This window comes from Rhinolophus sinicus, linkage group LG07 (assembly GCF_036562045.2).
Source record: "Rhinolophus sinicus isolate RSC01 linkage group LG07, ASM3656204v1, whole genome shotgun sequence".
In the NCBI taxonomy this organism is placed as follows: domain Eukaryota; kingdom Metazoa; phylum Chordata; class Mammalia; order Chiroptera; family Rhinolophidae; genus Rhinolophus; species Rhinolophus sinicus.
Genome location: NC_133757.1, coordinates 40,091,795 through 40,114,069, shown reverse-complemented (window position 1 = coordinate 40,114,069; position 22,275 = coordinate 40,091,795). Strand labels below are relative to the sequence as shown.

General features: G+C 35.5%; 1 protein-coding gene across 32 annotated transcripts in view; it reads left to right on the top strand.

Annotated features, from left to right (window-relative positions):
* Positions 1 to 22,275, top strand: part of ANK3 (ankyrin 3) — a 591,144-nt gene that overhangs the window by 509,817 nt on the left and 59,052 nt on the right. For 21 of the 32 annotated variants that reach the window (XM_074339470.1, XM_074339460.1, XM_074339465.1 and 18 more), the window contains 4 exons: positions 6,962 to 7,068; positions 9,176 to 9,208; positions 11,966 to 12,190; positions 14,929 to 15,083. In XM_074339470.1, coding sequence (XP_074195571.1) covers positions 6,962 to 7,068; positions 9,176 to 9,208; positions 11,966 to 12,190; positions 14,929 to 15,083 — 520 coding nt within the window. The remainder of the gene's footprint in view (positions 1 to 6,961; positions 7,069 to 9,175; positions 9,209 to 11,965; positions 12,191 to 14,928; positions 15,084 to 22,275) is intronic. The other 11 variants (XM_074339473.1, XM_074339469.1, XM_074339468.1 and 8 more) reach the window with 1 other exon arrangement.

The window sequence follows — 22,275 nt, the reverse complement described above, 5'->3', positions numbered from 1 at the left end:
TTCAGTGAGGTTTTCTTGACTTGCCATTCACTGGGCTATGAAGTGATACGCCAAGTCATCTATTCTTTGTGTAAGGGGACTAACACCTGCATGGGTTCCTCCTACCTGGTCCTGTCAATGCCTCCTGGTCCTGCGGGATCACCTTCTGCTGGCGCCTGGGAGCAGCAGAGGTGACACACAAGGACCGCAACTGGTGTCATCCAACACTGCAAGTTAGCAGTCAGCAACCTGGAGAACTATGTAATATTGGAGTTACTTAGATTTCACTGTCTTTTCTTTGCAAATATTTTCTTGTCTCCTGCCTCTTTTCTGCCGTGCCTGGACATTTATTTTCAGACCTGAGCATTTGGGTGTGTCCTGATTTGTAAGGCCAGTGTGTACTTACACTCCTCTGATGAATCGGGCTACTGAGAAACTATTTTTGGAAAGTATTAAGTTCTTGAAGACAGTGATATCATCATTAGTCAGGCTTTGGACTCTATTGAATAATGTGCATTTTGATTTTAATAGTATCCTTGACATGACTTCCAAGATGAAAAATGATGTGCTTGTTCATATCGTTTTTGACACGGGAGTAGAGGGTCTTATTAAGTCAGTGTGGCTGTTTCCTTAACGTGCTGTTCTACTAAAGCCACCCCGTGCTGGGTTGTCAAATGTTCCAAGTCTCTCTCTGAACTTCAGTTTCCTCACCTATAGAGTGGGTATCATATTACCTCCCAGGGCTACTCAGTTCTGAGGACTCAAAGAACAAATGAATGCAAAGGCCTAGGAAAGTCCTTGCCATTGAGTTGACACACGGAGAGTTGTGATATTGTTGTTAACATAGGAATTTAAACATTTTTGGGTCAATAAATAAGACATAGGCATTTATAAGATGCATTCTTGTAACTGAATGTTGATTTGGTGTATATAACGGTGAAGGACCAGTGCTGACACTGGAATATTTTTGTTTCTGCTGTGTTTTCCCCACAAATTGCCAAATTTTAACAGACGAGTTAACATAAATGAGCAGAAACTACTACACATAGAGGGAGACATGATTTCAGGCTAACACTGGCTTTGGTGCCAGATTTTTGATGCATATTTTCATTTCATCTTCATATCAACCAATCCTCAATTTGAAAAATGAGAACACTGAGACTGGGAAAAATTAAGAAACGCACTAAGGTTCGTAAAACCAGCAACTAACGTTGAGCATCTCCAAAGGAGCTTTCAATAAATAAAGATAAGGAAAAGTCAACGGTAAAATATTGCCTTCATCCCTGAGGGAGGCCCGGTTGAGGGCTGGCTTGTTACCTGAGTCAAGTGGGCCCGCTACCTGAACCCGTGAAACTGCAGTCCACCTAACCAGTGGTCGGCATCACCAGCCAGGGCAGGCATACCCCTCACAGAGATAGACCGAGGGCCACAGAGGAGGATATCTGCCCTCTGCCACCAAGCACTCTCAGGCCTAAGTGGAAATTGGATGTGAGCAGAGCCTTCCCTAATTCTACCACTGGGATAAATCACTCCACATTTCAAGGGCCAAAGGGAATATAAAGGGAGAGGCCCACAGTTACACAATGGAGTTTCCTTTCCAAACTGGAAAACTTAGGAGTGGGAAAGAAGTGTTCTCTATTAACAAGTGGCAAAGGCAATTTTCAAATCCAAGGCTGTGACTCAACTTCAAAGCCAAGTTTTTCCATTAAACCCTGGGAACACCCCTACTTGCTGTGGGCAACTGAAGAGCCAACTCTAGTTCATCTTTTTTAACCATCATCATATGTGGTGTCCTATTTATCATTGTAAATGTCTGTTTGTTCAGTAAGCAAATGGAGGAGATGCTTTTCATTGGTACTGTGATGCCATGTACAGCATATCAGAACATTTGAAATTCATATTGTTTATTAAAGTTAGTATGCAGTTCAAATTTCACATTTCAGTTTTAAATAAACACTTATCTATAGAAATAAGTCTCCGGAGACAGGTAGCTTCGAAAATGAAGCGACGACCAATTCATTTTTTTATAAAAACCACAGGTTCAGTTGAATTGCCTTTTGTGCATTTAGATGGATCCGCTGTAGGACGAGCATTTTGTCTGTATTTAGGTTATTAAAATTGTTAGTTCTGCCCATTAACCTAGGCAAACCTCTATGGGGAAAAACAATGGGACAAATATTGGAACATATAACTCATTGTTTTGAACAAATATATTTGTTCATTACACATTTGTTCGTTTGTGTTATAACAAAGTTTCAGTGATGGCAGAGTTTAGAGAGAAAAGGAGCAGCGAAGGACTTGTAGGGATGTGGAATCCCAGTGTGCTGGCACACTCGGCCCGATCAATATTGTATGATGGCAGTGATACCTTTTTGTGTGATATAACTCATTGTTCAATAATTAATGTCACCAGTGCATGTTTCTAAGAGTACCAAAGGTAAATAATTTACTGTAATTACCAAAGAGGAGTGATGTTAATTTATTAGAAAAATAATTTTTTTAAATGGGTCCTTTGTGAAAGGTAACCTCAGGGCCTCAGATGCTAGAACTGTAGTTTGCTAGAAACTAAAGTGAGCCGCTTCTCCCACTTTGTATTAAATATTTTGCCCTACTCTGAATGTTGATTGATTGGAGTCTCCAAACAGTAAAACTGGTAAATAAGTCTAGACTAAAATCAGCACCTCATTTTTGGTTAACCCAGTAGAACTGGCGACCTCTATGAAGTGATGTGTTGCTCTTTTGGAGTTACACCTTGGTTCTGTGACTCTTATTAACACGACTGATCACACACCCCTCCACGGAATGTGTCTTCTCTCACTGAATGCAGAAAAAGCTATACCTCATTCACTTTTGCATTTTCCTAGGATCTAGGTAGGATAGTTACTTGCACATAAGTGATCCACACATTTCTTTTCAATTTGATTTCAGGGCTATTTTTTTTTTTAATCTTTGTAATTCAGTGTAATTTTTTAAATTGAAGTTTTATTGTCAAAGTTATAAAAACAAAAAGTCGTGTCTTTTTTTTTAAATAAATTGTATTGGGGAATATTGGGGGACAGTGTACTTCTCCAGGGCCCATCAGCTCCAAGTCATTGTCCTTCAATCTAGTTGTGGAGGGCACAGCTCAGCTCCAAGTCCAGTTGCTGTTTTCAATCTTTATTTGCAGGGGGCGCAGCACATCATCCTATGTGGGAATTGAACCAGCAACCTTGTTGTTGGGAGCTTGCACTTTAACCAACTGAGCCATCCCGCCGCCCCTCTGGAAGCTCAGCGGCAGCTCACTGTCTTCTATCTAGTTGTGGGGGGCGCAGCTCACTGGCCCATGTGGGAATTGAACTGGCAACCCTGTTGTTCAGAGCTCATGCGCTAACCAACTGAGCCATCCGGCCGCCCCTCATATCATTTTATAAGACATATTTATCATGAATAAAAAGAATCCCCTTATAAACCTTCAGCACCCAATTTCTTCTCTCCAGAAACAACTGCTTAGAGTATCTTTTGATAACTCTTATGATACATTTTCATGTCTCTAAACAATTTGTATATGTTGCTTGTTGGCTTTTCTCTATTTCCGTAATTATTTATTGAATTCCCCAAATGTTAGATGAAGCTTCAAGTTTTTAAATATCTCTTCTCTCCTACCACGCGTACTCCCATCCCCTCATTTTCCTGAAACAGTTGTATTTTATTTTGGTTCTACCACTATTTAGTGCTGCTATTATTATGCCTATGTATATGTTATTCACAGGTGTAAAATATGTTATGATTGCATTTTCTTTCTGGCACAATATTTTTCTTTCCCTAGAGATTCTTCATTTGCTTTGTATTCTCTGTACATGTCACTAGTCCAACCCACAAACTCCTCCCCTGTTGTACAAATCTCCTCTCAATATGTTCATATTCATTAGGTGTTCTCAAAATTTCATCTACTTAATTCATCTGTCTTAGAGCTTTCTTACTTGTCAAGTTGCTTATAGACCCACTGCACAGATGTCCTCCTGGGTCCTTCTCTGTCACCATGAAAATGTCCTATGTTTTTGTATTAAACCCTGTGTCTTCCTTCTTCTTGGTTTAAAGCTTCATTTTGGTGGAGTACATCTTTCAATAGTTTCCTTTACAGAGTGCATCAGAAATATGTTTTGAGGTTTCATATATCTGAACATTATTCTTAATTCTATTTTCATACCTTTTTTGGGGGAGAGGAAGGGTCAGCTGGTTATTGAATTCTGGATTGAAAACCGTTTCCTCTCAACATTGAAGGGAATGCTTCATTGCCTTTAACTTCAGTTTTTGCTCTTAAAAAAAGTCTAGTGGAAGTCTGCCATCTGTGACCATTTTTCCTCTTTAAATTCGGCGGCTCTTTCTTTATCTCCAAGTTCTAAAAATGCATGATGATGTACTATAAAGGAGGGGTTTATATTTATCTATAGTGCTGGTGACTTAGTGGGTCTTTTTACTCTAGGAACTTAGGTCTTCAGCTCTGGGAAAATTTCTTCAATTGAATTGTTTCTTTTATTCTCTATTTCACTATTTTCCTCTTTTTAGAACTTTTCTTTTTTTTTTTTTTTTTTGGAGCAGGGAGGAGGATTTGAAATTTCTGAACTGATTCTCTACTTTCTTACGTGTTCTCTAAGCTTTATTTTTTCAAGTTTAATGCTGTCATATTTGTTACTTTCTATGACTTCTGTCATTTACTGCGGTTTCAGTAGGAAGCAGATCGTTAGCAGGACAAAAATTGAGATTGATCTTATTTTTGGCCTGTGGGATAATATATCAGATTAAAAACATTCTTAGCCATTCTTTCTTCATATATAGCTTCCGCCTTATTCTCTTACATTTATGTTAAATTTTTTCACCGTGTTCCACATCTCATACTATTTTCTATATTTTCCATTATTTTTTAAAATCTGTCTTTCATTTTGTATATTTTTCTGTTTATGCTTCCAGTTCGCTGACCCGTTCTCTATTGTGTCTAGTCAAGAACTGGCATTGTATTTAGAACTGAACAAATGCCCACTGTTTCTTGCTTGTGTATATCCCAGCGCTCTGTGGAATTATCCTCCTTGTATTTTCTTTTTTTTAATCTTTTCCCTTATTTTCTTCTCTTTTTAATTTTTTTTTTAATTAAACTTTATTGCGGTGACAATTGTTAGTAAAGTTACATACATAGGTTTCAGGTGTACAATTCTATAACACATCATCTATATATCACATTGTGTGTTCACCACCCAGAGTCAGTTCTCCTTCCATCACTATATATTTAATCCCTTTTACCCTCATATACCACTCCCCTCCCCCCTTACCTTCTGGTAACCACTAAACTATTGTCTGTGTCTATGAGTTTTTGTTTCTTCATTTGTTTGTCTTGTTCCTTTGTTGTTTTCAGTTTTTTATACCACATATCAGTGAAATCATATGGTTCTTAACTTTTTCTAACTTATTTCACTTAGCATAATAACCTCAAGATCCATCCATGCTGTTACAAAATGTAAGGCAGTGTGGAGGTTCCTCAAAAAATTAAGAATAGAATTACCACATGACCCAGCAAACCCTCTCCTGGGTATCTACGAAAAAATCTGATAACATTTATCTGTAAAGATATTTGTGCTCCAATGTCAATTGCAGCTTTATTTACGGTGGCCAAGATGTGGAAACAACCAAAGTGTCCTTCGATAGATGATTGGATAAAGAAGATGTGGTACATATACACAATGGAATACTACTTTGCCATAATTAAAGATGAAATAGTGCCTTTTGTGACAACATGGATGGATCTTGAGATTATTGTCCCCTATTTTCTTAATCATACTAGTCTAAAGTTCTTATTAGCTTACTTTAAAATGTAGGATGACCTGGGAGTCAGTTTACAGTATCTATTTTTTTTTCTGTTTTGTTCATGTGCTCTGGCCATGCTTGGCAATTTTTCATTACATGCTGGACATGATGCACAAAAAAGTTGCAGACAGGACACTTCTGATGATACACTGGGGTGCAAAAAAATGTATATACGTGACTTGTATTCATCGTTTGTTATTGGTATATGTTGAGTATTACCATTTTAATACAGTTTTTTTCCTTTCTTAAAATGTGTATACATTGTTTTGACACCCTCTGTATAGTTCTCTGCAGAGGATTCACCCTCCCTCTGCTAGGCACATAGGCTGGTTGACGATTATTTAATCTAATCAAGATTTTGCTGAACTGAGGCTAGTTGGCAGCTCTGGTAAAGCTGCTGGCCCTTCTGGGTCCTTACTTGAAATCTGGTGTGATCTTCAAGTCTTCTCTGCTGACAAGTCCCAAACTCTAAATCTTTTTCTCATGAAACGGCCAAAAAGCTCCATGTGCCTTTCAGAGATTTTTCTGGTTGGCTTTTTAAACTTCCTGTTCTACACAGCCCCAGAATTCAGCAGATGTTAACAGAAAACTGTACCATGCTCGAGGCCACCCTCGAGTCAGCTCAACCCAAGACCTCCCCCTCTCCAGAGTACAGCTCCTCTAGTTGATGCCTCCGCTGTTCTCTGCTGCATTCAGTGATGATTTCCATATTTATCTGGTGTACTTGGCAGCAGCACTAGACTGCTGCTCGCTACTCTGCCCCACTTGAAACTAGAAGTCATCAAGATTGATTTTCTTATTTTTTATTTTGAGATTTGGGAAAGAATTTTACAGTTGTTGTAGGATTAATTTGGAGATGTGTTGAAATGCTTAAAATCATGGTTAGAATTATTTCTGTGATATTCTGCTTGTCATGCCAGTTTCTCAAGATGCTTTCTTAAGAGATTGAAATAGCAAAGCATCTCAATAAACTTTATTTTCTAATCTCAGAAACTTCAGTGTCAACCTGTAGTGGAATCTATAAAAATTGTTTATTTTGAATGTTAGACTATCTGGACTTACAGAGACATACAGGTATTATTTTTAAGTGCAGAGAAACCGGTGTCTTATGTGGGTTGTTGATGCACTGTATCATTTTATTTTTCAGCATCTAACATTCACAAGAGAATTTGATTCAGATTCTCTTAGACACTACAGCTGGGCTGCAGACACTTTGGACAATGTCAATCTTGTCTCAAGTCCTGTTCATTCTGGGTAAGTAACCTGAAAGTCACTTTTCTTTATCCTATTAAATTAAATCCCATGGCATTTAATATTTGCAGTGTATAAATTCATAGGTATGAAATTTCAATATCCTATAGTACTTCATTAGGAAGTATATGTGACATATCTGTAAATCATTAGTAAATATATTTCTAAGCAAATCTGTATATCTATTTTTATTAATAAAAGCATGGTGTTGGAAAGGAAATTCACCAAAGTTTTGGTGCCTAAAAACTGTCTATTCTGGTACACTTCTAGGTCTGTAGTTTTCCATAAAAAATTTTAATATAGTCATTTCTCTTAATTTATTCAAAATGAAGTTTTTTTCTGAGTATCTGATTTTCTTTATAATAAAAAATAATAGCTATTTTCTATTAACTTACCTCACTATTTGACAGCTTTTGTGCTTTGCTTGGAATGATAGAGGAATTTCACTCAAATATTTAGTTTTTAAATACGCAGTAAGCTCTGGTATTCTCATTTTTTTCTCATTTGATATAGGCCTTTGATTTGACAAATGATTGATTTTGTGTGATTGTCCTTTAAAAAGAAAATACCAACTTGAAACTTCCAGATCAAGTTTGGTACCTTTTGCATTCCTGAAATAAAATTATAGTTACGTTGTATTAAATTACAATTAGGAAAAATAAATAAATTTTTTAAAGAAATTCACTTTTAGAAAATGAAGGTACCAATGTATGTGTACGAAATGTGCTGTGGTAAGAACTACATCAAACAGGCCCCTCATTGCTGTCCCATTGGTCAGCAGAATTTGAGGTTGGTGGCTAAAAGGTGACCTGCTCTGACTGCTGAATTGATAATCAATTTATTTTTAGATATTGGATTCTTCACCTGTAGCTAATTAAAATTCAGGGTGATTGACATCCATACAAATGGAATAGAAATAATTCATTATGATGGTGAAAATATCAAGGTATTTTCACTTCTGAAATTGGCATTTGGGTCATACATTAGTTGCGATCCAGGACAAAAACTGATTAATTTGGAATTAAATAAATTAACAATAGTTAACATCTGTGAAGTGCCTTTATGTATTACATGAAGTATTTTCTGCTGCTTTTAATTAAAATAAATTGTAATAGCTAACATTTACTATTGCTTTTCATGTACCTCACATTGTGCTAAAGCTTTTACATGTATTGTCTTATTTAATATTTATTTAAACCTTAAAATTACACTGTGAGAGAAGTTTTACTCATTCTCCCTAGTTTACAGAGGAAAAGTCAGATTCAGAGTAATGCTGCAGGTTATTAAAGTATTCTTATGGAATTACAGCTTATAGCACCACAATTCTGAAAAACTAATCACTGAAATGTTATGCAAAAGGAAGCAATTTACATGAAAGTGCTTTATAAACCCTAAAATACATTGTCTTTGAGTCATTAACCTTGTATTTCTTTAACTAAATTAGAAAAACCTTTCATTATAGTAATAATTTTTAAACCGCTAAAAATATTTACATGATTTATATTAGATGTGTATGTGTCTAAAATTGCAAAAGAAAAAAAAGAAAAAAATCAGAGTTGAGAACGAATATGTAAAATACTTGAATAAGTTCAAGGGTCAGACACGTTGAAGAGTTCTTTGAATCGAGCTTGGTGAATTGTCACCATGTTACAAGGATCTAGAACCAGCATTTTGTACCCCTACATAGGAAAGAAAAGTACTAGAGCTTAATTTAGTCAACTGAGAAGCTGAGGGAGCATGGGATAATACAATCAAAAATGAACTTTACCACACTTGGAGACAGTGAATGCAAATGCAAGTTACCTCTCCTTGAATTTACTGAAGAGAATAGACAAGTGCAGGAAAGTAAAAGTAGCTAGTATGGGCTTATTTTAAAAGGAAAATATAGACTTGGTATATACTTGGAAATAGTTCATTAATGCCAGGTGGAGTAGCTTATATAGTCATTTAAGGCAAGTATTTTTCCAGGTTGTCCCCCAAATGCCAAATGCCTTGGTTTCATTTTCTGATGGTTTTTACTTTTCTTTTGCTTGTCATTGACATTTTCTGTTGCTTGCTTCTAATTATCTTACATTAATTTTTCCCATTTGCTTTCTAAATTATTTTGCAGCTATTCTTCTCCACTTCCTCAGTATGATTCAAGGTGATAACTGTGTCCTTTATGTGAACCATCCTTTTTTGTATTTTTAATTTATGTGAATTTTTCCTGCAGTTAGATTGTGTCAGTGTGTGTAGTGTATCAGCATTTGTCATCCCGCTGTTCCTAAAACTAGGAATATTCATGTGTTGGTTTTAGGATCATTTGTAGAATTCCTGCTTTAGTTTAAGTATTAATAAGATAAAACAAATATGATTAAACATCACCTTTTAATTTGTTTCTGGAAGTTACATTGCATGGAATTTTATTTTGTACAGAATAAGAAATGAGTTTGGAAAAAAATTAACTATTTTTCATAATGTTATTGAATAATAGGACCCACATGCTGCTTAACATATACTCCCACCTTTCCTCTTTCTGTTGCCTCCATAAAGTTGTAAACCTTAGAACAATAAATGATTGGTAGTAAGCACCAGCCATGCACCCGGTGCAAAGCAGAGCAAAGAAAGTGATTCTTTCAATTTGCCATTCAAATCTTCTAAGCCATGGTTTTTTTCCATTTTGTTCTGGCATTCTTTGTAGCTGGGATATTTTTATATTGACACTGATTACCTTCTTACACTACCTTCAGACTGCTCAGCTACAAATGTTTTACATATATATAAAGGTCGGACTATTAAGTTCGTGAACTTTCTACCATTTAAGCGCATGGATAAAAGTATTAGTAACCAAGTCTGACCTAGACAGTTTCTAAGCACACTTAACAAAATAGTTTTGTTCATTGGTTCATTTAATAAACATTTATTGTGTGCAGGCACTGTGCTCAGCTCTGTAGGTCAAGCAGTGAACAAGACAGAGCTGATCTGAAATACTAGTATCTATATTATTGAGAATCAGCTGTTCGTTGCCAGAACAAATATTGTCTGTTCAGTATAGACAATCCAGTGTTTATTTGTATTACTACAACTGAATTTTCAAACCCAGCATTTATCTTGAATCACTTTTTAATATTTTCTGTTACTATTATTACCAATCACAAGTTGGTTTTAATGACTAAATGCTGGGGAAGATCAGATTTTGTCTTAAACTTCTTTGTAATATTGCCATATTGCCTTCATTACGGAGAAAAGTAGCTGTTAAACATGTATATGTCTAAGAAAATGTGGGCTCCCTAGAGCAGGTTCAAGTGAGCCTTGTATTACCGTGTTTCCCCGAAAATAAGACCTAACCAGAAAATAAGACCTAGCATGATTTTTCAGGATGACTTCCCCTGAACATAAGCCCGAATCCATCTTTTGGAGCAAAAATTAATATAAGACCCAGTCTTACTTTCGGGGAAACACGGTATCTAGCACTGGAGACAATTCTTAGTTTGAATATCATAGTGTTCCCAGTCTCTTGAAGTAGGTATAATGTTATAAAAACATAAACTAGAGGAAATGGCTAAATCCAAAATGAGCAAAAGGGCATGAAGTTGATTCCACCTCTCTGCTGACCAGAGTTGGTTCTGGAAATGACATAGGCTGAAAATTGATCCCCATGCTGTCCTTCTCGGTGGGGATGGCAGGTCAATTTGCTTTGTTGAAGCAGTTACTCTCCCAAGGTCAAAAGGCTAACTCTGTAGCGAAGGGTTTCCAAGTATGACCTCCATGCAAAGTCCGTCCTAAAATGTATTTGCAGGATGTTAGACCTGTTTTTAGATGGTTCAATAGTAGAGGATTTTGATGGATGGGATTATTCTCCCCATAAAACACTTTAGATATTCCAACAATTTTCTAATCATCAGCATTTGGTGCTGTTCCAGTAATAAGCATATTTTCACATGTGAAAATTCAAATGCAAAAATCCGTGTTTCTGTTCCGCTGTCTGACTTACACGTTTCCATATGTCAGGCTCATTGGTTTATGTTCTCCAGAGTGCTTTACAACACTGTAAAGATGCAGGAGGACCCACGAGGGACTGTTTTCCATGATAGAAATCAAGAATTACAATATGCTGTTACCCTGATATGACATCATTAATTTCTTTACATTTTCATATTTTTCTCATTAGCTTTTGATATAAAGGTCAATGACAGAATTGTATAGTTGAAAGACATTTTCTAAAAAAGTCCTAAGTTATCACTTTTGTATTGCTGTACGAATACTCAAATGTAGGCTATTTTCAACAGTTTTAAAGCCAGATTTATACCGAAGAGATTAAATCCCTTTCCATCAAAATTGCCTTAGCAAAACTAGTCATCTCCTGCTTTTATTATATTCTGCTTTGTGATAGTAAAAATTAGAGTGTTGGTCTGATTAAATATACATTCATTTTATGAGTTGTACGTGTTAAGACATACTGTGGAGTTTCATCTTACTTAGGGAGAGAGATTCCATAGTCAGCCAATGGCTAAACCCATTCATAGTAGTTAAAATGGTCCTCCAATATAGCTTAAACAAAACAAAAAAGTGGTTTTGTTTTTGTGTTTTTAAATACACAACAGTCCTTTAATAGCCAGTTTTATTCCAACTTTGAAACATTCACTATTCCTTCCATTTGAACACTTGACAAAAAGGTTGGCTTCTCTTAGGGGGCCACTTTCCACCAAAAAATAAGATGCCATGTTTCACTTTTTGCCCAATTCACAAGTTAAATGCATGTTTGATGTGACTCCACCGTATTTACTTCCAATTTATTTTTAAAGAAAGGAAATGATAGCTTCACTGTCTGTCACTTTAAACTTAAGCATTTAATTTCAAAACCTCCTATGAAGATGGTTTACTTCTTTCCTTGATTTGGCCTCTGCTCTTCTCCCTGCAGGTTTTTGGTTAGCTTTATGGTGGACGCAAGAGGGGGCTCCATGAGAGGAAGCCGTCACCACGGAATGAGAATCATCATTCCCCCGCGCAAGTGTACGGCCCCCACCCGCATCACCTGCCGTTTGGTAAAGAGACATAAACTGGCCAACCCACCCCCCATGGTGGAAGGAGAGGGATTAGCCAGTAGGCTGGTAGAAATGGGTCCTGCAGGGGCACAATTTTTAGGGTAAGTTGTTTTGTCAGTTTTAATCTTGGACCTCATAACCACATCTTTGATTTTCTTTCCCCTTGTTAACGCAAGTAGTTAACTATTAAAGCTGCTTAGTTGGACCATTTTGATTGAGTACACCTTTTGTGTAGTGTCAGAGGTCACAAAGCTGTGTAATTCTGTGGAAAGCTAGTAGGCTGATACTTCCTTAACTCAATTTGCTGGTCAAAGCTTTTACTAACCAAGAAGCATGTTCTCTGCTCAGTGAGTGCACGAAACCCTCATGGCCCCTATAGCAGTCACGACGCCATTCTAAGGAAAAAAATACAGATGTTGAAATTATAGCACCACTTTGAATAAATGCCTACTTTGGGTACATGTCCTTTTAAAGATCATTGTTAGGGAAACTATCCATTACAATATGGTGTTCTACAAAAAAGAAAAAATAAATTTAATTCATTTTCTGAGGTGGCACTTGAGTGTAAATCAGGCAGGCTCTGTCATGACTGACAGTTTGTTCACAATTTCCCCTTCTCGTTTCTCTTCCTGCTGCATGGATGTTATTCAGTAAACTGCATCTTCCTACCAATCCTCCCCCTGTAAATGAGGGTGAGAGCTTGGTTAGCCGAATCCTGCAGCTTGGGCCTCAAGGAACAAAATTTATTGGGTAGGATCTTCATAGACAAGATACAGAATGTCTGCAGTTCTTTTTCCATTTTCAATTTTTTTCTGTCATACCATGGTCGTCTTCTCGTCTTCAGTTGATTTTTATTTTTTCAGTTGTTAATGCTTTCAGTTGATGTGTGTCACTGAAAGGAAAAAAAAAATCATAGTGGCTTGACTTACTGTAGCACCGCTACCTATCTTTTGCTTTTCAAGCATGTGGAATTCACTGCAAGCAGTCTGCTTTCATAACTTTGTGCTTCTGTAAACCTTTCTTTAATTTGAAATGTTTCGACTGAATATGATAGTTTCTAAGACAGACCGAAAGTCTAATATTCATCCAGTGTAGGAGAAGGTATTTGCAGGCTTTGAATCAACATGTGTTTGTGTGTGTATGTGTATATATATATGTATATATGTATGTGTGTAGAGTTAAATTTTTTAAAAAAGTACTTACGTGTACTGAGTAATATTCATGGGCTTTGAGAAGGAAAAGTGATTAATAAGCAAACTGATTTTGAAAATATGGGGAATATAGGGTATTTAAAGAAAACCAAGTAGGCAGCAGATAGCCTATTCTACTGAAGTTATTAAATTGTTCTGTTTTGTTTAAGCTGAAATGTGTTGGTACTAGTTGTCTGTTTGCTTGTCTGTTTGACTGGTGTATTTGCTTTGGCAGTCTGCATGAAGAAACCTGTTATGAAAAGTTATGCTTGGCTTTCACCTTGGTCAGAGACCCTTGTTCATACCCTCTCTCCAATATCGTTGAATGTTGTACACAAAGCCACATTCTTTAAATATTTACAGAGACAGTATCTGCTACATTAACCTGCAAAGATTGTATCTAGTTCTAAAAAAAAAAAAAATTAATCATCAGGTGTGGTAAAAAACTACGTAAATAACTCTTGAAATTATTAACACTACTAGGAATAGTTGATTTTGTTTCTTCCTGTCAAAAAGTAAAGTCATTATAAAAAAAAGTTTTAGCTATCTGTAATTTGCATGAATTATAGTGATTTTGCCAAAAGTAAAATAATCATATTTATCATTCCATTTTAAATGAGTACATTTGTAATAAATCAAATATTCATGTTTTTGTTTGTTATTTGATCATTACAACTACTGTACTTTTTATGCTCTTACCTATCTAAGCCTGTGTCTTTTATTGTCACATGTACATAAACATATAGGAGAGGTTACATACAACCTCTGTAGGAGAATAATGATACTGTCTACTAAATGTCAGAAAAGAAAGCTGCACAATCCAACTACATAAACTGGGTGTGATTGTGGCCTGCTTACTTTCATTCATGTTTTTTAGCATTTATCCTACTTTAAAATTTAACAAAATTATTGCTGTGCTTGATTGGCTATCTTCAATTTGCAGCCATTCTTTCACATTCTTCTGCAAAAGGACACTGTCAAAAATTAATAGATTATTATATAACAATTGCAAACCAACAAGTGCTTTTTCAGAAAATTTAAATATTCCCATGCAGGTTATATTAGAGCTAGGAGATTAAACTGCCCACTACCATTTCACAAATTAAAAATCAGAAACTGTCTTAACTGCATAGGCCATGGAAGTCATAGAAACTGACTGTTGAAGGGAGTGAATTATTATATTGATTGTTTTCTGACTAAGGGGAAAAATCAGTAATCTTCAATGTAGGAAATTTACAAAATTCCTTTTTTAAAGAAATGACTGTGTCCTTTTAAGTTACTAGCATTTTATATAATATACCAATTGTGTTTTTAAAAATGGACCAACTTTCTTATGATCTATTTTTATAATTTTCAATTCCTTGAATCAAAATCCTTTTTTTTTTTTGTGCTGAATTTTTTCCCCTCATTAAATCAAATGCCTAACCTATAGTAGGCTCTCAAGAATTGTTTGTGAATGAATGAATGAATGATGCATGTTTTCAGGCTTCTAATATTTAATTAGCAAATGATTCTGCAGCTTTGAAATCATTCCCAACCTTAGTGGCACCTCTGATTTTCAAATGAGTTCTATTAATGAAACAGTTTATAAAGTATGATACTATAAATATGTTTAATTTGATACCAAAATAATGTGGATTTTTTTCCAGCCCTGTCATAGTGGAAATCCCTCACTTTGGGTCTATGAGAGGAAAAGAGAGAGAACTCATTGTTCTTCGAAGTGAAAATGGTGAAACATGGAAGGAGCATCAATTTGACAGTAAAAATGAAGATGTAACCGAATTACTTAATGGCATGGATGAAGGTAATAATGACGGCTCCTTGTTTCTGTACATGTCTGCAGGCAAAAATCAAAGGCATGACTTGACTAAAGTAAACAATCCTTGAATTTCACACGTTTGTATTTCAAACAGGGAATCAGGTTCCTGACTAGTTACTGCTTTTTTCTGTTTCTAAGGCATGAAGCTCCATTTAATCTAACAACATTTTTTCCGCATAATAATAATGTACAGATATTCTGATGATTCATTCAGTATTTAATCAAATACATCAATCTTTCCAAAACCCAAGAAAGTTTTCTAAGTAAAAAATGTGTAAAGAGGGGTGGAATAATAATGGAAGGTATGCAAAGTATGCAGAGAATTTTTAAGAAAATACGTTCACATTTTATTTTTGGAATTATAATTTCCGGACCCTTTCTTTGATCTGTTTTCTCCAAGATTATTTCAGTATTCTGAATTTTTAATTTCCCTTGAGCTATAATCAGTTTCTTTTTTAAAAACTAAGTTTTATATTATTTATTGGGGTCTTTGGTGCTTCAGTATCTTATTCTTTGACCTAGTAAGACTGATATATAGCTGAGCCCGTCACTTTTTTGTACACACCTTTCTACAGGCTATCTGACCCTTAGAATCAGCAGTTTTTCTTAGTAGACATTGGCAATAGGCTCGTTTTAAAAGTAGGTGCTTGATGCAGAGTTTTCCTTAAAAAATGTGGAAAAAAAAAACAATTAGAGCTTAAGCTGACCATAAAATAAAGCTAATCTTTATACTGACTTCGTAATCACTATAAAGTCAGCATTTGTTTTAAGTAGCAGCTTTATTGGAGCTATAAGTCACATACCATCAATATTCACTCTTTAGCGTTTAATACATTGGCTTTTGGAAGACTTTCGGCACAGTTTCTCATTTCAAAATGTGGACAAAGAAGCTAGACAGACTCAAGGGTGTTAGAGGAATGACCATGGGCAAATTCTTAGATCTCTATGAGCCCCTGTTACTTCTGTAAAATGGAGATTTCCTTCCTTACTTTATAGGGTTGTTGAGAAAAAAAAATAATTTTGTGATGCACTTATAAAATACAGCCCTTGTTCCTATTATACTCATTCCATAGAAGAAGAAACAATGCCATGCCTAGAAATAGAAATAGAACTTTCTATTTAAGTAAGACATAGTTAATCATAGCCAACCCAGAATTTCAAGATGTCTTGACAGCAAGGTAGGGAGGAAACTGATAATTGTTGGATGTCTAGCATTCATCAGGCACTGATAAATGCCTTTATATGTGAATATTTAAAATGAAAGCATGTACTATAGGTAGGAAGTTTTGATCCCACTTTGTAGTAGATGAAGGCACTGAAGTTCAGATAAGTCAAGTAATTTATCTAAGGTTACCCCAACTAAGTAGCACCAGGATTGAAATCTAGTCCTACCTGTTTTCAAAGACTTTTAACTATATGCCACATATTTTAGAAATGTGTGTCTTGTGGAGAAGAAAATAAACCGAAAGAGGAAAATGCCTACAAACCTAGATATAAAGCTCCAGAAGTATAGTCATTGTAAATGTTACACATGTAATGAGTACCCATTAAATGTCCATACATAATACTGATATTTGCATCACATACCACCCATAATTTCAAATGATTTCTCATGGATAGGGACATGCAATCGTAATTAAGATTTCTAATTTTTCTTACCCTAACTTATTTTAAAGCATGAAATATACTCATTCTCCTATAAGGAAATTTACAAGCAAATACAGTCAAAAGTTTTTAAAAGAATAAATCCTAAAAAGATAAATTGAATTAGCATTTTGAAAATAATGAAAGCATACAGATGATTCACGATAAAAAATGGAGAGAAGACAAGAAGTGGGTTTTCCATAGAGGATAGTTTTTGTTTGTTTGTTTTAAGGAAAATAAAATGAAAGAATATTTTTATGTATCCAGTATTTCTTAAATGCTGACATAGAATACTAGTTTTTAAAATGGAACATCTACTACACAGGATTTTCTTCTTTTTAATGGATAGCTACCTTGATAGTGTAAGCTTCTAAGGGCAGGGTATGTGTCTTAATCATCTTTGAATCACCGGTAGCAGGCACAAGGCTGATTTGGTCACTCATCTAATCCTGGTGAGGGATCAGAAGGAGGAACCACATTATAATATGTAGCCCTGGACCAAAGTTCTCATCAGTCTATTTCCTCTACCCAAACTTCATTAATCTCTGGAGAAAAAATAATAAAGAGAAGCATTTCCTTTAAGGAAAGTTCTAAGAAAGGAACACTCTTCTAGGAAGCATATTGAATATTCTAAGACAGTGCTGTTCAATAGAACTTTCTTCTATTGGAAACATGCTGTGCTTTCCAACAGTAATCACTAGTTATCACTAGTCACTAGTTAGTCACATGTCACAATTACTCTTGAGTAATTGAAGTGTGACTAGTGCAATTCAGGAAGGTAATTTTTAAGTTACTTTTAATTAATTTTAAATAGCCACATGTGGCCAGTGGCTATCTCATTGGACACTGCAGTTTTAGCAAAAACATTGTATAGTCTAGTAATATATTCTCCTTCATTTTTGAGTATAGGTTATATAGTATGTCCTATCAGGCAGAAGTAGAATTTTAAAAAATACTTTTAATGTTTATTTATGGGAGTGACTTCCATGATTTCATGCCTACATGTTTTCATTTTGTTTTGAACAAATCAGTTTTCAAATAGAAGTTAGTCATATCTTTGCTTAGACAAATGATGCCCCAAACATTGCCAGACTAAGATGTTTTAAAGAAATGATGATACAGCCTTCCGTCCTGGATTCTATGTGTTATCTTGGAAATAGTAGATAGAGTTTCTATGCTACATTTTTAAAGACCAGGTAAACTTTGGTTCCATTTTAGACAATTAAAAGGAAATACAAATACTTCTAGGTTTAAGGAATCAAGCACTGAAGGCCACTGCAGCAATAATGAGGACTAAATTTTCAAGGCACAGTGGTACTTTTCATGTATTAAATTTGTAAATAATAATAATGAAGGAACTACTACACACCTTTTATCACTGAAGCTCAATTAATCAGATTTCATACCAAGCTCCACTCTTCTGTTCCCAAAGACACTTTATTCTTATTGGAACATCCCTCCTCTAAAATCAGATGGGCAGAAATAAAATCAGTCTGTCTTTCAGAAAAACCAACCCTTCTATTTCCTTCAAGGTCCAATTAGTCAAAATTTTCATGGGAAGAGAAGCATAAGCACAGTTTAGGAGTTTTCGTGTTACATTCAACCCTTTCCACTCTGCTTCCCTCCTTTTTTGTTCCTGAATAGTTGTTAATTAGCAGGATAAAAATAGCACATAAAATACACCAATGACCAGATCACTCAAGATTTCCTTAAAGGAAACGAGAAATAAATCATTCTGTTATTTTATGTAGCCTATTAATTTTTCCCCAGTTGTTAACAACTAAGTCTAATCTGTCATCTATGGCAAGTGACCCTTGATAATATCTGTCATTATAATTGTCTTCTTTTTAACTCTCTTTTTCACTAATGAATTCTATATGCTACTTTATATCTCATGTATTTACCACTTTTATAACCAATCCTGTTGCAGTCTCTTCTCTGCAACTTAAAGCACAAGTATTTAAAAATCATCTTAGCCAATATTTTGATCACTGATTTTTACTAAACAACACAATTGCATTGTAAGGATTAGATTATGGTTCTATAGTATTTAAAAACTTGCAAAGATTTTCCATGTGCACAATCAAAGTTAACAGAATAACTCCAGGGAAAGACAAGTTCAAGGGGGAGGATAAGTTGCCCAGTGTAATGTGGTCAGGTCATTAGAAGCATGAGCTATGGACATCACATAGACCAGAATTCCCAACCTGGCTCCACCATTTACTAACTGTGTGACCCTAACCAATCAGTCTCTGTAAACTTGAATTTAAAATTTGTAAAGTGAGTATACCTCATAGGGAAGTAATGGGGAACAGATGAGCTAATATATGCAAAGTTCTTCCCACAATGTCTGATACATGAGAAGCACTCGGTCAATGTTGTCAGTCACAGTAGCCATGTACAGTTGTGCAGGAGAGCAAGTGGGGGTTGAAATCTTGCCTCTTCCACTTGCCAAGCCATATGCTCTCACACTGGCCTGCAAAGCAAAAGGGCACTCTTATCTAATTTTCTCAACACTACTGCCTAATATCCAAGCCACGTACCTACAGGGCTGTGTCTGTTTAACTGAGCACCCTTTTCCAAATCACACAAAAGACTATCAGTGCTAGTGGAAGCCCTGGTCACAGGCGATGATGGTGACACTCACCCCGTCATCACCCACTCAGGAAATAGTAAATAGACAGATCTAGTGTTCCAAAATCTGGACTTCTGATTCTAGATCTAATTGGTTTTCTCCAGTGCTCCTTTGCCTTTGTATGTTCTCAAATGAAGGATGTCTATGAAAGTTCTTTGTGTGGACAAAAATGTTACATAAATGTCAGTGGCTATGTAAATTTTCCATTACTAATCAGGTACCGCTCTAAGTTCGTGTATGACTCCAAAGGATATGGTATGTGTTCAGAAAAAATTGTCATTGCAAAGTAAGGTGGAATTAAGAATTCTTTCTGTTAGCTACAAGCCCAAAGACAAGAACATCAGTGGATATGCTAGAGGAGCAGGTGTGTCAGCAAAGCTCAATTGGAGTAAGAGGCTAGAATGACACAGAGGACAGTTGGTCTGGGTGTGAAGAATCTGCTGTTACCACTAAGGTATCATGTGGCAGGAGCAACGTTTCTCCTTGGCAGCAGTCATAGATCTTGTTCCAGCACTCGTCGATTCACGTTTTTGCAACAGAGATAAAGATACCGCAAAACAGAAAATATTCATTCTGCTCCCCCCAAAAACATCATCTTTCAAGTGTACCAAATCGAATCCATTTTGTAAGATTAATTAAAACCTTACTTTAATTAAACTCACAAAGTTCAATTAAACATGTTTAATTTGTGCCTCCAAAGTCAGACCCAAGGGGTATTTTGTAGTTTGCAGTTATACTGGACCTGGGAGTATTTATTGGTAGAAGAATCCTTCTTCCTTAAATGTCTTAACTTAAAAATTGAAGAGACTGAGGCATGCTCTAATCCTGCACTGTTCAGTACAGTAGCCATGCGCTCCATATGGCTATAGAGCACTTGAACTTGGGCTTGTACAAATTGAGATGTGCTGCAAATGTAAAATACACCAGATATATGAAGTTAGTACCTCCCCCAAAATAAATAAATATATATATAACTTTTACATTAGTTACATGTTGGAATGGTAATATTTTGGATATACTGGCCTAAACATAACATATTGTTAAAATTCATTTCACCTATACTTTTTTATTTTTCAGTGTGGCTATAAGAAAATTTAAAATTACATATGTGGCTTGCATTATATTTCTTATAGAGAACACTGCTCTGGACAGTGTGCAGACTTTATTTTACACATCTATTCTGTTTTAAAATCAAAATCATTGCTAACTAAGTATCACAAGTCTACTTGGAGGATATATGAATTATGCTATGATTTTAATATCCCAATCACTGTATTGGAACAAAATGTTGCTGAAGTTCTCCAAACACTGTTATAATGCTAGGAAAATATTTTGTCGCTTGTTGTTACTGCTAAACTTTCAGATGAGAGCAAATGAGATTTTAAGATAATACATTTTACATTAAATGCTTACACTACTTCGGAAATTGAAGCAGGAAAGGACAGTTGGTACATACAATGTTATGTAACAGAAAATAAATTTTCCATAACTTATTATCTAACTATACCAACAATATTTTAGAAACAGACTTCTCAATTACATATTGCTGCTTTGGTTCATTTCAATTGAACTTAGCTTGTTTCTCATTTATCAGCCATGAGACAGATAGTAATTCTAAAGTGTCCTGTTAGATTGTCGAAGTAGTTGAGCACCAGAAAGTGAAATATATAACTTTCTGTTGTACACAGCACCATCTGTTGGAGAAATCTATTCACAATTTTGAAAAATTCTGGAGGAAAAATTTAGAACTGAATTTAAATTAGGATTGTAGTTGGGGTGCAAAAAAACAACAACGAAAAACAGCCAAAAATTTAAACGAACCATACCATAATACTAACTTACGTTCACATCCTTGCCTCACCCTTCTCTTCCAGGAGGGCTTCTCTAAACTCCAAACTAAGTTAGATCCACCTGGTAAATATGTCCACATCGCCAGGCCTGTCTTCTGAACTTTAGTATCTTTCCTTGGTGGGCTGTAAGTCCATGAGGGCAGGGACTGGTGCTGACGTGTTGACAGCCATTATGCTCAGTGCATAGAACAGCTCTTGGCACAGTGTTGTTACTTCATCATAATTTGTTGAATGAATGGAGAAATGAACGAATTATATCCAGGCATATGCCCCCACTTTTGGTGACACCTTTCCTCAGCAATTCAGAAACCCAGACCCAAGAGAGAAAGCAACTTTGTAAAGGAAGGGATGTCACAACTAAATAGGGCAAGGAGGTCTAGGGGGCAGGAAACGAGTACATAATGATTAAATACTAGTTTTCTATTAGGTTGGTGGAAAAGTAATTGAGGTTTTTGCAATTGTTTTTAACCTTTTAAACCAGAATTACTTTTGCACCAACCTAATAAAAATAACTTTAAGATATATGATTGTCAGAAATTATATGGATTGCTAAAACTGGAGGAAGAAACAAACAGGTATATCATTGCCAGACGTTCTGCATCCTTAGCACATAATGAACTGTGCAAATTAATGCTGATCAATACAGACATAAAGCAGATTTCAGAAGTGAATAAGAATGTGAGTTAATTTACTAAACTTGTAGAGGTCTATGAGACCTCTCTTTACTGTCCTTACAACTTTTCATGAATCTAAAATTATTTTAAAATAGAAATTGCAAAAATTGAAAAGTTTCCTATTATGTTTACATTGAGGGATAGGATCAAGTTGTATTATTTGAAGGGTTTTCTTTTCCTGTAACATCCTGGGTGGGCTTGTTACAAAAGATGCATATTCAGGATGAAGCTGAATTTTAATTCCAAAGAAATGAGTGTCTATAACTTTATGAAATATTTCAGTGACTATATTACAAGCGCTCTTTATTCCACATTCTACAGCTAGAGTTGAATATTATAGATTTATCTTTTATTTACTTCATTTCTCCCAATTT